This window comes from Leptidea sinapis, chromosome 20, assembly GCF_905404315.1.
Source record: "Leptidea sinapis chromosome 20, ilLepSina1.1, whole genome shotgun sequence".
In the NCBI taxonomy this organism is placed as follows: domain Eukaryota; kingdom Metazoa; phylum Arthropoda; class Insecta; order Lepidoptera; family Pieridae; genus Leptidea; species Leptidea sinapis.
The window spans coordinates 1,223,691-1,236,574 of record NC_066284.1 but is presented as its reverse complement, the minus strand read 5'-3'; the positions used below and the strand labels follow the sequence as shown (position 1 = coordinate 1,236,574).

Sequence of the window (12,884 nt, the reverse complement as noted above, 5' to 3'; positions counted from 1 at the left end):
AGAAATGTGTTCAGACTTAGGTAGTGTCAGTGTAATGTCTGCTTCAAGTTTGTGTGTGATAACACTTATTATTGAAACACGGGCACCAATCTACTCTCATCATCAAGACCAACTGGTATACTTTCTTCTTCAAAATAATTCCACTGTATGCTAAGAAAAATTGTTTTAATTTTAAGTGATAAATAGTCGCGTCAAGTATGTCATTTCATGTCGTCAATATGGATATCGTATCCAAGGTTCACGTGTTCGTAATGCACCTTGCATTGAACGAATTTGGGATCAATTTTGAAATCCAAGATGCCCGCCGTGCAGTATTATTTTTGGGGCTATAAGTATGCGGGGTGGTTATAATGATAACCCTAATGCTAAAGAACTAAAATGCATCTTTCGTAAATTGTTGTGCCACATGGAACTAAGATCGTTAAAATTAGGAAACTGTGTGCTAACGAACACGAACCACCAGAAAACGCCAGTATTCTTATGTGTTGTTTTTCACAGCATAATATTAATACAACTGCAAATGAGAATGACAGTGACGGCTATATTATAGATAACTTAGGAGTAAATGGAGGCATAATGTCTCGTCTCCTAGATCATAACCAAGCTTGTGAATATTCACAAGCTGTACATATGTACAGCAAATAATTGGATATATAGCTGAGTTTTTTTTTATATGAGAGGGGGCAAACGGGCATGAGGCTCACGGGATGGGGAGAGGTGAGGGAACCGCCCATGGACATCCGCAGCAACAGGTGTGTCAAGAAATGCGTTGCCGGCCTTTAAAGGTGGGAGTATGCTTTTTTCTTGAAGGTCCCTAAGTCTTATCTGTTTGGGAAGACCGCAGCCGGTAGTTGATTCCACAAAGTGGCTGTGCGAGGCAATAATTTTTCTGACAAAACGCGCGGTTGTGGAATGCCAGACGTCTTCGTGATGCGGATGGTACTTTGCACGTAATGTCCGGTGGTGGAATTCGGCCGCTGGAATCAACCCGAACAGCTCCTGTGAGCACTCCCCGTGATAAATGCGGTAGAAGATGCGGAGAGAACCCACATCTCTACGCAATGCCAAAGAGTCAAGCCGATCGGAGATGACTTGATCGTCGATGATTCGAGCCGCTCGTTCGTTGTATTCGTTGTATGCGGTCAAATGGAAGAAGCTGATACTGGGGAGCACCCGCCCAGAGGTGAGAACAGTACTGCATGTCAGGCCGAATTTGCACCTTATAAAGTTGCAGGCGGTGGTTTTTAGTGAAGTTTGTTGTGAGATCTCTATATTATCATTTAAATAATAAAATATTTATACAGATTATTATTTATTGCTTATTATAATATATAATATTCAAACACGATTCATATATTGGTGCATCCAATATATGAGTCGTGTTACAAACTAATTTGTTATGTATATTATAGTCATTGTAAAATACTCTATTTGATTGAATAGAGTGGCCGTTGAGATTCTTGTACGTTCTTCTCACGAGCTCAACTTTTCCGAACATATTATGGTAAATTCAGTAATTTAAAAGAAATATTTTTAGTGACAATTCAAACCGCTTAGTTTAAGCATAATTGAATAAAGTTTATTTGACTTTGACTTTGAATACTTACAACACCATGTGGCGTCGTATATTATATATAGCCTTCTATCAATATCTACCAATAAACACAAAAAAAAATCCCAACGGTGGAATTCGGGGTGAATATTACTTTTATAGCTGGCAACATATTTTTTTAACGACATCTGTTTTGTTTACAAAATATTTTACAGTTATGACGAATGTATTAGCTTATATAATAAGTTGTGAAATAGTACTAAGGTGTGAAATGTGATTGTCTTATCGTTATTTTTATTATGAGACGCGTTGTGACACCCTTTCACTGCACAGTAAGTTATTTTTCAATTAAATTTCGCGCGCTGATTGTCATGGAACTTGACGGTGTGACACTGAGACAGCGGGAAACGTTTTAAATATCTATTTATTTTATAATGTTTGACGCAAATAAGGAGCTATGAAAGAGAATGTAAATTTTGCCATGAAATATTGAAATCTTAAGTGTTTATTATGGAAATGTGACGGTGTGATATATATAATGCGATTTTCAATACAAAATACCGGTATGTAGCACACGACCTTCTCTATGACGAAGCCTCATCACTATATTTCTTTATTTTTAGGCCTGTTCCGTATAGTTGAGAGAAAAATATTTAAAGAAATACCTATTCAAATCGGCCATTTCTGTGTTTTAGAACCAATATAGCTAGCGAAACTCTCTAAGAAAAATACGATTCACTCGATTGTATGAAACATGCAGCATTCATAGATGGTCAGATGACAGCTATAATCTTGTAAAAAAGGAGATAGCCAAAATCCTAGGTTTTAAGAAACTGTTCGCTTTCAAACTTAGCCGGACTAGTATAGCGTGGCCAATTGCGGTACTTTAATTCAAACTTATGTCAAATGACCGCACGTTTCATACTAAACTAAAACTCTTTGCCAATATTCAGAAAAACAGAGATCCACGTAGACGCATGAAAATATTTTTTTTATGAAAATAAGGGATGAGACGAGCACGACGTTCAGCTGATGGTAATTGACACGCCCTACCCATTACAATGCAGTGCCGCTCAAGATTCTTGAAAAATCCATAAATTCTGAGCTGCACTGCACAATTGCGCTCGTGACCTTGAGACATAAGATGTTAAATCCCATTTGCCCAGTAATTTCACTAGCTGCGGTGCCCTTCAGACCGAAACACAGTAATGTTTACAATAATTTAGCCGGCTTCCTGTGCTAAGGAGCCTCCCACTGGTGATAAATGAAACGTATTTAACTTTATTTAATATTTAAATCGGTCATATTTACGACATCTATAATGTAATTATATTAATTTGTTGTTATATTTATACTTATTTAACATATTTCGTTTTAATTATTTTGTGTGCTATAAATCTGTGATTCACACTATCAATGTTATGATTTATAGTTAATTACCATCTAACAGATATATTAGATCGTTAGTGATCTTCTCTCCATCCAGACTAGTGAGCAGGCGTTCCGAGGTTCGAGTCTCCTTCCGAGACGCCCCGCGCCTGTGAGCTACATTTTCGGCCTCTAAGGCCCCCGCCCGGCTTCGCTGTAAAAGCCTTCAGGGCTATCAGCACAGAGGAGGTTTTTAGTCGGTAGGGGGCGTTTACACCCGAGCCCGACATATGGGCCCCGTTTCGGGGTCTTCAATACGTAAATGTATTTTACTCCTCTCGAAAAAAAAAGTTAATTACCTCTTTTACTAGAAAGCAGTGCCATCCAAGGATTTTCATATAAATTTGCATATTCGCCACCGAATATTCGGTCACTGTCAATTTCCCCACAGTCCTTAGGTAAATGTGACAGCTTAGGTTTCTTGTTTTCACGAGCGTTGTGTGTAAAATCCTTATGTATGTTCGTTTTTGAATTGCATTTCTGAAATCAAAAAACACATTAAATCCGGATTTCGTATCGGAACCATAGACATAACCATAATATACAGCGAAGTAGTAGTTACGTTTTTTATAACGCGAACTTCGTATCGATCTTCGGATCCGAAAAACTTTCGTAATAGGAAAAATATACGATCCGTCAACCGAAACTTCGTATTTCGATTTTGGTAATAGGGCTCCAGAATCTAATTAGTGATGTGGGATAACGAGATATATAGATTCTGTTCCTTGGAATAAACACTTATGTACAAAGGGACATGAACTTGTCAGCATCCCATGATGATTCAGGGAGCAGGTTCCGTTTCTCATGGCACTGTCAGCTGGACAAGCACAAGTGGCAATACAATACAAATACAATATTCACGTGGTTAATTTGATTATTCGAAATGACCACGTAATTTATTATTTTTTATATAAAGAGTGTTATTAATTGTTAAGTTTATATATACCTAATTTAATAATAAAGGGAAATAATTCCTAAAAATTAAAAAAATATATAAGTTTATGCGGTGATACATAACTACGGGCCTTATGAGAAAGCTTATGGTCGCTCAGAGGGCAATGGAGAGGGCTCTATGCTCGGTGTTCCCTGCGAGATCGAATCAGAAATGAGGATATCCGTAGGAGAACCAAAGTCGACGACATAGCCCAAATCATTGCGAAACTGAAGTGGCACAAAGTTCGACGGACAGATGGCAGTTGGCGCAGTAAAGTCCTCAAATGGCGACCACGTACCGGAAGACACAGTTTTTTTAGGCCCCCCAATAAGATACAAGATGGACCGACGATCTGATCAAGATCGCCGGAATGCGTTATATGAGGGCAGCCCAGGACCGTTCGTCATGGATATCTTCGGGAGAGGTCTTTGTGCAGAAGTGGATATCTTCTGGCTGATGATGATGATGATACTTTGAATACAATCTCCGTCCTTGCATTCACCTTCTGTAAATTGAAGGAGTAACGCGAACCACTAACGCCATTTTTGTGACCTTATGCGCTACTATTTAAAGTAAGGAATAATATTAGGTATAAAGAAGTGGCTTAAACGAGATACCTACTGAAGGATTGATCTTTGATAACGGGACATCCTATACATAAAATACATCCCTACTAATATTATCAATGTAATGTTAGTTTGTTAGGCTTTTACCCCGGAGCTACTGAACCGATTTTGATGAAATTTGGTTCAACGATAGACTAGAGCTTGGGAAGGGAAATAGGCTACATTTTATCCCGGAAAAATGCATGGTTCTTGCGGGATTTATGAAAAACTGAAATTCACGTCGATGAGCTATAACTATACCAATAGTAGGATAAGTTTGCCACAGCAATCTTCCTCAAAATAAGATTCATATTATATGTTGGGAACGGGAGCGAAAACGGGATCCAGAACTGGAATAAGACATGAGATAATCTTCAATTCCCGGTTCCTAACCGGTCATTGCAAACTGTATGGGCACACAGCCAGAAATCTCAGTAAATCAAACCTGTGCAGATTCTGCTGCGAAGCCGCTGAAGAACCCATACATATACTCCTGGAATGTGAAGCCATTGCCAGAATCAGGCTGGGGTGTCTTAAAATACCTTCACTTAAAGCAGAGGACGTGCCCTGTCTGTACCCTCTGATGATCCTACTCCTTTTAAAAGTAATAGGACTCGAGGATATAATTTAAATCTCAGCACAGCAACACGTTTCCTAGATAGTAGCCTCGATTCTCTTCCTTAACTTTTGAGTTAGCACAATAGATGATAGGACTTAGTGCATTTTAAAATCATTATAATAATAATCTTCAATTCAAAACTTGCTTATTTTTAAAAAAAAACCTTTATCTACGCGGACAAAGTCCCGGGCATCAGCTAGTACATTATAATAAATAAGCAAACAAAACTTAATCTATCTTAAACTAATTTAATACCTTTATTTTTATTCCTCTTTTAACAAAATGCTCATTCATGAGTGTTCTTAATGTTTGATCGCAGTCGCCATTATGTATAAGTTTCAATGCCGCTTCACAATACTTTTTATGTTTTCCAATCTTAGTTTTCCTGTTTTCATCTGTCAAAAAGGAAAGTTTTATTTTTGTTTTAAGACCAATGTAAGCATAGTCCTGTCATACATAATTTTAAAAGCCAAATATTTAGCTTTAAGCTGTGTAATGAATTTATTCAGAATACGAAGCATGGTCTTTTAAATTTTAATTAATGTAATAATATTAACTGAGGAGTAATTATTCACTATAGACAAATTATCTAGTCAACTTATTGCTTTAGAATAAAAATATGTCATGTATTTTGTACGAACCTCTATGAAATAGATCTCTTTTAAAATCCTTTTGAGATTTTTAGTGTAAAATTGTAATTTGTTCATTAAAGAAACGTTACTGTCAAATGACAGGTTAATTATTGATTCAAACAAAACCAATCTTATAACTATATTAACAATACTATGATTACATCAAATTAAAATTTCCGTGTTTTATAACTAGGCTGTTCCGTTCACCGAAATAGTTGTTGGCGCTTGGGTTACCAGTGGCCCTATTGAGGCGTGTAGGTAGTACTTTGTACATTCTCCGCGCCTCTGGGCCCCACGGGCCAAGTGTCTCGACACTAGATTAGGTATATATCTCTGAGACCAACATATCTATGACGTTTGCCTTTATCGGCAGTGAGAGCAGCAGCCCCAGCACTAAATGACGTAACTTGGACAAGAGAAGGAGCCAGAGTCTCGACGCAAGTGTGCGTGCCCTAGCCACAAATGCCATTCCATCAGGACGCTTGCCATCGCGGCAGGTACTACCATTTGGCTCTTAAACAATTGGTATATTAAGAGCAGCAAATGCCAAGCGGATGTCTTCATTATCATATTTTATATTACCTATGCAGGATAGTAAATAGTTCTAGTGCAATTGTTTTTATTAAATATCATAAATACTTGCGTTTATTATTACGTTATGTGAGTATATTACACGATGCGTAGACATTTGCAAAGAAGACACAATGGTCAAATTAAGTACAATTGGGAAGAATCGTAAATGAGTATGATCTTACTCCACTTTTTCAAAAATGGTGTCCGTTTTATCTCAAACACGGCGACCACAGCGAGGTTTATCTTTGACATCGAAATTCTCTACGCTTACCGAATTGAGTCCATTAACGTCAAAATTGTTGGCTGACTAGAATATTATCTTCTGTTTCCGGTTTGAGTTAACTAGCTTCATGTATTGTTCGCTGTTTTAACGCTCCGTCCAATCGGGAGCGAGGATTTAAAGTGTGCGTCGGAAGAGGATAGTTTTGACACCAACGAAATCACTGACCGGTATAAATACCACTGGACAGGCTGTTCCATATGTTTGACAGCAAATTTTTTGTGCCTATTTGAAGCGCCACTCGCGAGCGTCCAGAGAACTAATTTTGGCGTAATTAATGGCTGTGAGAGAAGCGTACAGTACTCTAAAGTATTTTTGCATTTTGAATTAATTTCGTTCATTTTCCGTGTTACTTATGATTCAGGAATCAAAGTAATAAAGAACACAATTTTTATTTGTTTTTGTAAATAGTTTCCCACCATCTATCGATGCTTGTTTAGCTGAGTTAGTCATCATTAGTTTTAGGACCGCAGACTCTCGCTATATGGCCAACAGCACCAAGATGGCGAATATCAAACAAGCACAAAAGCACTTTGACAACCGCCAGTCCAGTCCAAATAAATAAAAGATGAAAAAACTAAAAAGAGGCGGGGAATGACATTCTTGACATCATGGCGTCTTCGCTGTTCAGTAATAAGTTGTTTTTATTGTGTGATATAGTCAAATAAAAGTTGATTAAAAATAAAATATATAATATATAAATTCACAAAGTGGTTTACACCGTTTTGCATATTTTCCTTGATTGTACTTAAAACCTTTTTAAATGTAAAGAATTTCTTCATTAGATTTACTCATTTAACAGAAAAAAAATAAATTAAAAGGAAACATTAGACATTATTTTAAATGTAAACTTTTAGTGCTATTGTAACTTTTGTACTTCATCCTGACCTGCACTTAATAAGTTATCAAGTTTTACAGTGTATAAAGTTTTTTCAAATTGAATTTGAAATTAGTGTAGGTAAATAGTTATAGAAACAGCCAAAAAGTTTTTATTACAAGTATATTTTATGCAAAAATACTTTTTAAAGTGAAACTTTTATTACATCGTCTCAAACTTTTTCGTCTGTGTGTTGCATGTCGCGTGACGGTCGGGCAGTGCCTATAGTTCGCAGCGGCTGACCGTGAAGTGTATAGACTATTACTCATTTGTGCCAGTGCTCCACGTTATTTTGTTTGTTTTTGCCAGTGTTTAATGTAAATGTTGTTATTTATTATTTCCCATTGTCATTCCTATTTTCCAAGCATAAAATTAAGATTGATAAGGCGATTTTTATACCCTTAATAGAATATTATTCCAAAAATTTTTAGTTAAATGTCTATAATGTGAAAATTGTGGTTTCATAAAACCACAAAATCCTTGTTTTTAATACAGCTGTTAAGTGTGGCATTATTTCAGAGGCAATAACTATGATTCGGAATGATTTAAGGATTCCGAAATGAAATCTTTCGCATCTAGGCGTCTTGCTTCTACGCGGTCGTAGGGTTGCCAAATTTTATTAGAAGAAATAGAGTAAATCTGATTTCAAAGGATATAAATAAAGAGTACGGACTTCCAAAAAGAGTATCATTTATTTTATAGTTTTAAAAAAGTATTTTTGTAATTTTTGCAGCACATTCAGCTAATGCTAATTGACACGCCCTACCCATTACAATGCAGTGCCGCTCAGGATTCTTGAAAACCCCGAAAATTCTGAGCGGCACTACAATTGCACTCGTCACCTTGAAATATAAGATGTTAAATCTCATTTGCCCAGTAATTTCACTAGCTACGGCGCCCTTCAGAGCGAAGCGGCAGAAATACACACCGTTGTGGTACCCATAATTTAGCCAGCTTCCTGTGCAAAGGAGCCACTGGTAAAATTTTCAAGGTTTTTAAAAGAATTGTACAAAAAAGAGTATTTAAGCATACTCTATTAGCGTTATTGAGCGAAGCGAAGCGAGCGGAGTTGCCACCGGGTCACTCCAATTGATTTCTGTGTTAAATTGTTTCTCGGCCATTTCTGTACCGATTTTAAAATTTTTTGAACTCACACAGAGCTTTCGAAATTTTCTAGGTTATTGTCGAGACAGAATTTTGAATTCCGAATTGGTTCAATTATTATAATGACAAAACAAACATGATTAACAAATTATTCAATATAAGCACGCGCTATTTATATTTATTTAAAAATTGAGCCCATTAATCAAATTATAATAAGTTTTAATTACGCCGCCCTGCGTCATCTGCCGCGTCAAACCATCGCGGCGATGACGCGACTCTTTAATGGCATCCTGCGCTCGGGGTACTTTCCAAATATCTGGAAGGAAGGCCTCGTCATTATGATCCCGAAGCCGGGGAAAGACACCGCACTAGCACATAGCTACCGGCCCATCACTCTTCTGGCGACCCAGTCTAAGATATTCGAATCTCTCCTGCTGTTACTCCTAAGACCCTACATAGAGCTTAGGGAAGAACAGTTTGGACTCCGCGCTGAACACAGCACCACGCTCCAGCTGTCCAGGGTACTGCACACCCTCACCGCTTCTCTCAACAAAAGAGAGAAAGCTGTGGCAGTATTCCTGGACATGGAGAAGGCGTTCGACCGTGTTTGGCATACTGGACTCGTGCACAAGTTAGCTGCAACCTCGACACCTCCCCGCCTGGTGAGGATAGTCGCCAACTTCCTTGAAAACCGTCGGTTTCGAGTAAGGGTAGACGATGCCATTTCAGCTTCCAAGATTATCTCTGCTGGCGTACCGCAGGGGAGCTGTCTCTCTCCCCTGCTGTACGCAAAATACACAAATGACATCCCGCTCGAACCGTCGGCGACTCTGGCGCTATATGCAGATGACGCGGCGTATATTACATCGTCACTCAACCTAACGCACGCCGCCGTGAAGATGCAGCGCCAGCTGGACACCCTGCCAGAATGGCTCAAGAAGTGGCGGCTATCGGTGAACGTTGGCAAAACCCAGGCGCTCGCGACTGGGAGTGTGCACACTGGCCAGCATAGGTTGCAGCTAAACGGACAGGACATTTCGTGGTCCCCGACGGTAAAGTACCTCGGGGTCACCATCGACCGCCGGCTCAACATGAACGAGCACGTCACGAAGACCATCGCGTCGACAAACGTCGCGATGGCCTTACTTCGTCCAGTGCTCTCCTCAAGCCTCCCTCTGAGGGTGAAGGTCTTGGTGTACAAGACCCACCTACGCAGCCGACTCACGTACGCCGCGCCTGCATGGTACGCGCTCGTGAATCTAACTAACCGGAAAAGGTTGCAAACCGTGCAGAACAAGATCCTCCGCCGCATCACGGGCGCACCATGGTACGTGAGGAACCAAACAATCCAGAGGGACCTAAGAGTCGAGGGCTTGGACGACTTCACTCGTCGTCTCGCCGTCAACATGTTCGCGCGTGCCGACTCGTCCGATCTCCATCATCTGCGAGATCTGGCCCCCTGGCACGCGCGGCCACCTGACAGCCGCCGCTACCCGCGTGATCTCGTGCGGGACGAGGATGTAGAGTGACGTGTTTGCGCGCGGCTCGGCTGATCGCCCTCCCTCTTCTTCGGGGCTGATCGTCAAGGCCCGCGCAAACCGGCAACAATCACCGGATCTCAGCTGAGGGAACAGGCGCTCCCTCAGCTCCAAAAAGATGACCACAAAGGGGGGGGCGCTCCCCCAACCATACCATAAATTAAAGAAGACGACCGCAGAGAGCAACGACTCTCACCCCCAATGACCCGCCCGTTTCAACGGGCGGCGAGTGATCCTTGCTGCAGGGGACGAAAAGTCCTGATCAGCATTCCCCCACCGCGCCCATGTGGGCGCGTCGAGAGAAGACCACGAAGTAAGTTTTAATTGTATCACTGCTATAACTTTAGAGTGATACGACTGCCAGGTTCTTAGCTATTGAATTTACAAATCAGCACAATTTTCTCATGTGACCAAATAAGGCACTAATTCCTCATGTTTAAATATGGCGTCAAATTCCAAAAGATTATTTTTATTGTTTTTGTTTGGATTAATTTTGTTTTGTTTTTGTAGACAGACTTAGTTTACCTCGCTTCGCTCAAATATACGCTGCAGCGAAGCGGTACGGCGAGCGATTCTGGCATCCTAGTAGTAGATGAAAGAGTACGACTACATGATAAAAACCCTGCGCAGTCATGACTTTCTTTTACAAGCTTGATCATTACTTTTGCAGTTTTCATTTTAAATTTACAGTCAACTTAAGTCACTTTAAAAAGTTTTGTAGCAATGATTATATTTTGAGGTTTTTCATACATATCTATTTAATAAAATCGGATAGAGTCTATACCAGATAAAACAAACAAGTCCATACGTCCTAACATTAAAGTGAATTATTTTAACATATTAAATATTTGTTTTTTATATATAACTACCAATTTGAATTCAACATATCTCACTGAAAAAATCTTGTAAATTGCTTTATAACGCATTACCTCCGAATTTGGTACCTATTTTAATACCCCTCGGATTATTTGTATCTATATCTATCTAACATAGCGAGTTTGGTAAATAATTATGAAAATACTCACTACTGGCAGCTGCAAGGATCGTTAAAGTTGACAATATCACTAAAAATATTGGTAATAACTTCATGACTGGGAATAGATCGCTCACTGTGGTTACTCTAAAACAACTACAAATTATTATGTTCCCCGGCGATATTTATGTGGTATCAAAGTTTATATGCTGCAGACAGTGTGTTGAAATGGCGATTAAGTATTGTGACTAGAACTTAATATAATATTATGTTACCAGCAATATATGAATTTATTAATATAATTAGATGTGAAAAATGCTCTTAGCTCTGTTGATATAAAAAAATCAAAATTATTATTCAAAAATCATAATCATCAGTAAGGGAACTTTAGCCTAGCAATTCGTTTCGCCATAACAAAATTAAAATCAAAATTTTATGTTTGGTACTTCGGGTGGTGAAGTGGAACCTGTTTTACATGATTTGAAAGTTGTAATAGAAACTTTTAGCTCAATCGGCCTTAAATTCAAGTTTCCGAAATGCGAACTCTTTATTGCCGATATTTGCTAAATTTCAGACCTGATGAATTTGACGTTCTGGCCCCCAATATTAAATAAGAATTCACTTCACCTTCTTGGAGCTCCATTATTTCCTGTTTCAATTCCAACCCTCTTAGACGATCACATTAAAAATTTAATAACGTTTCGGACAGATTATTTAAGATTAATTCTCATATAGCCTTAACTTTTATTTGGTTTTGTTTATTTGTTCCAAAATTAACTTTTAAGATCTTTATGGAAATTTTCAAATTTATTCGATGTGATTGACATTTCATCTTAATATATTTCAGAAACCGTTGTGAATTGCCCGTTTACAGATCGTGCACATGGTCTCAAGCCTCTTTACCGATACGGTTTGGTGGTTTGGGTACTCGTAATGTTACTAGAATTGTAAATCATGTACCAGGTAACTCATTGATTGCATATTTGAACGAAGCTATCAATGCCATTCTAAATATTCTAAATTTTCCAGACGACTTAAAGTGTCAAAATGCATGGGACGCACTTTTCAAGTCAGCCTTTGACGATCTTTTGATCACATCTACTAACAGAACTGAGCGTGATCGTCTTTTAGCCGTGACACAAAATTAGTCGGGCTTTTGGTTACAAGCGTTGCCTTCTTCGCCGATCTTCGCCACTACTTGACAATATGAAATTGTCAATAAGCGTATCAGGCTGGGTATAAAAATGAATGAACCCACTGAAATATGGCGTTCAGTTAGATACTCTTCCTAAAAGCGATCCTCGATCCTGCCTAAAATCGGCAGGCTGTATCAATCGTGACGCCAGCATTAATGAAGCCAGTTGTTTTAGAGCTAAATGGTGTTACCCGCCGCGATGGCAAGCGCCCTGATGGAATGACGCTGGTGGCTTGGGCACGGGGAAGGGCGCTGGTGTGGGACGCGACTTGCGTCGACACTCTGGCGCCTTCTCATGTCCAAGTTTCGTCAGTAGGTGCTGGAGCTGCTGCTTCAACTGCCGAAGACAGCAAGCGTCGCAAATATGTTGGCTTAAGTGAGTCATTAGATTAGATTAGATTAGTCATTAGATAGCGATTAGAGCTGAAGGCATAATGACCTTTAGGTGCGGGTTGAACACTGCATTGTTCATTGTACAGATATTAATTTTTCGATCGAAATATTTGATAAATTTTGTCTGGAAGAAAGACTGAAATATTAAAAATTGTCAAGCGTAACATTGATTGAAATAAGA

The 12,884-nt window shown here is 39.1% G+C and overlaps 1 protein-coding gene across 2 annotated transcripts in view; it reads right to left on the bottom strand.

Annotated features, from left to right (window-relative positions):
* The window catches only part of LOC126970258 (CLIP domain-containing serine protease HP8-like), an 84,618-nt gene extending 73,344 nt beyond the window's left edge, over positions 1–11,274 (bottom strand). The window contains exons 1-3 of one of the 2 annotated variants that reach the window (XM_050816084.1): positions 11,168–11,273; positions 5,394–5,533; positions 3,280–3,460 (exon numbers count right to left, since the gene is read on the bottom strand). In XM_050816084.1, coding sequence (XP_050672041.1) covers positions 3,280–3,460; positions 5,394–5,533; positions 11,168–11,231 — 385 coding nt within the window. In that variant the 5' untranslated portion in view covers positions 11,232–11,273. Of the gene's footprint in view, positions 1–3,279; positions 3,461–5,393; positions 5,534–11,167 lie in introns of both variants that reach the window. The other variant, XM_050816085.1, reaches the window with a different exon arrangement.
* Between the last annotated feature and the right edge of the window lie 1,610 nt (positions 11,275–12,884).